Raw genomic sequence first — 1,850 nt, 5'->3', positions numbered from 1 at the left:
CTTTTCAGCAGCGCCCTAGTTTACAAGGCAGGATGTTCGTTAAGGTCCAAATGATGCAATGCTAGAATACCGAGGAAAGGTGAGTATTATGGGAAAACGTTCGTAGACACAGGAAGTTCAGCTTTAACTCCTCCTTGTGTCTAAGAAACTCCGGCATAGAAAAAATACATAAGACATTGTTTTAGGTTATTAGTTAGAAATAGATAAAAGAAACATTTAGTGATTAAGAGAAGAGAAAGCGATTAGAAAAAAAGGTAAGTGAGGCGTGACATTGCCGCTTTAACCCCTTAAGGACCAAACTTCTGGAATAAAAGGGAATCATGACATGTCAAACATGTCATGTGTCCTTAAGGGGTTAAATAAAGATTAAAAATCATAACATACGACCATTCATTTTAGCTAAAACACTACTTTTAGTTCATTTGAGATTTCCTGAAAAGTGCTCATTTTATAACCTTAGGAGAGTGTGTTTAATTTAAAAGTTATTCTCGCTTGCTCTGTTAAATGCTTCCTAGTGCAAAGCATCCTTCTGTGGGTTATTAGATAACATTTAGATAAAAAAAAACAAAAAAAAATAATAATTCTACGGAAAACGTCAAAAAAATAAAATAATTATAAAGCAAGCGCATTTTGAGACTTATTTGTATTTTATTGATATAATTTATAAACAGATACAGTGTGTATATAAAAAACAAAAAAAAATTGATCTTCACTCCCATTAGTGCACAACTGAAATTTGAAATGAAAACAAAAATAAAAAAAAACAAAACAAAAAATATATATATATATATATTTATTTATATTTTAATGTATTCTAGAGGAGAGGGGAAAAAAAAGTAACTTCCTGATTTAAATGTCCCTAACTCTCATGGAGCACAAGCAGATAGTTTTGATCAAGTTGTCAATGGCATTTTAATTGCATATCCTCATTTTAGATAAAGATGCGTATAAATTAATCCACTGTCTCCATCCCATCCCTGCCATGCAGAACAATAAGTCACCAGGAGGCGACACTTACTGAGATTTTTACGGAGAAAATTTTTCCTCTCTTATATCAGTAAAATAGAGCTACCAACTCTTTATTCTGCTAATTATCAATGAACATCAGGTTTAATTCATGAATAACTAGGAAAAATGTGATATCTCGCACACAGTGCCTGAAGTGGGCTCCCTTTGTGATGAGGCCAGTAGTCCCAATCTTTATAAAGCAGCTACTACAGAATGTGTCTTCTCATGTCGTGTAAGCTGCGATTTATAATCAAAGTGCTTTCCACAGCGATGGCAAACATGTGGTTTCACGCCAGTGTGAGTTCGCTGATGTACAAGAAGACGAGACATGTAGTTAAAGTTTTTCCCGCACTCAGTACATCGGTGAGGTTTTTCCCCACTGTGTGACTGTAGGTGAATGACAAGGCTTGACTTGAAGGTAAACTGCTTCCCACATAGATGGCACATATGAGGCCTCAACCCTGTGTGTCTTTTAAAATGTTCGATCAGATATCCTTTGCAGCTAAATTGTTTCCCACACTCGCTGCACTTGAATGGCCTCTCTCCTGTATGTATTCTTTGGTGGACAATGAGTTTTTGGCGAGTCATAACTTTTTTGCCACATTCAGTACATTGAAAAGGTTTCTCACCTGTATGTGTTTTCTGATGTAGAAGAAGACGGGATTTGTGAGGAAATATTTTTCCACAGTCATTGCATTCGTAAAGTCTCTTTTCCTTGTATAGTGCAGGCGGCGTGCTGAAATTGTATATATGGTTATTGTTTGGAGAACATGTATCATAATTACTCTTTGTCTCAAACCGCACATCCTTTGTCACTTCAATGTCATCGACTAAAGGATCAT

General features: G+C 35.6%; 1 protein-coding gene across 1 annotated transcript in view; it reads right to left on the bottom strand.

Moving 5' to 3' along the window:
• Nucleotides 1-832: 832 nt before the first annotated feature.
• Nucleotides 833-1,850, bottom strand: part of LOC134572594 (zinc finger protein 37-like) — a 3,051-nt gene continuing 2,033 nt past the window's right edge. The window contains exon 3 of the mRNA XM_063431650.1: nt 833-1,850. This exon is cut by the window's right edge and continues 195 nt beyond it. Coding sequence (XP_063287720.1) covers nt 1,201-1,850 — 650 coding nt within the window. The 3' untranslated portion in view covers nt 833-1,200.

This window comes from Pelobates fuscus, chromosome 9, assembly GCF_036172605.1.
Source record: "Pelobates fuscus isolate aPelFus1 chromosome 9, aPelFus1.pri, whole genome shotgun sequence".
NCBI classification, from domain to species: domain Eukaryota; kingdom Metazoa; phylum Chordata; class Amphibia; order Anura; family Pelobatidae; genus Pelobates; species Pelobates fuscus.
This window is presented reverse-complemented; position numbering and strand designations above follow the sequence as displayed.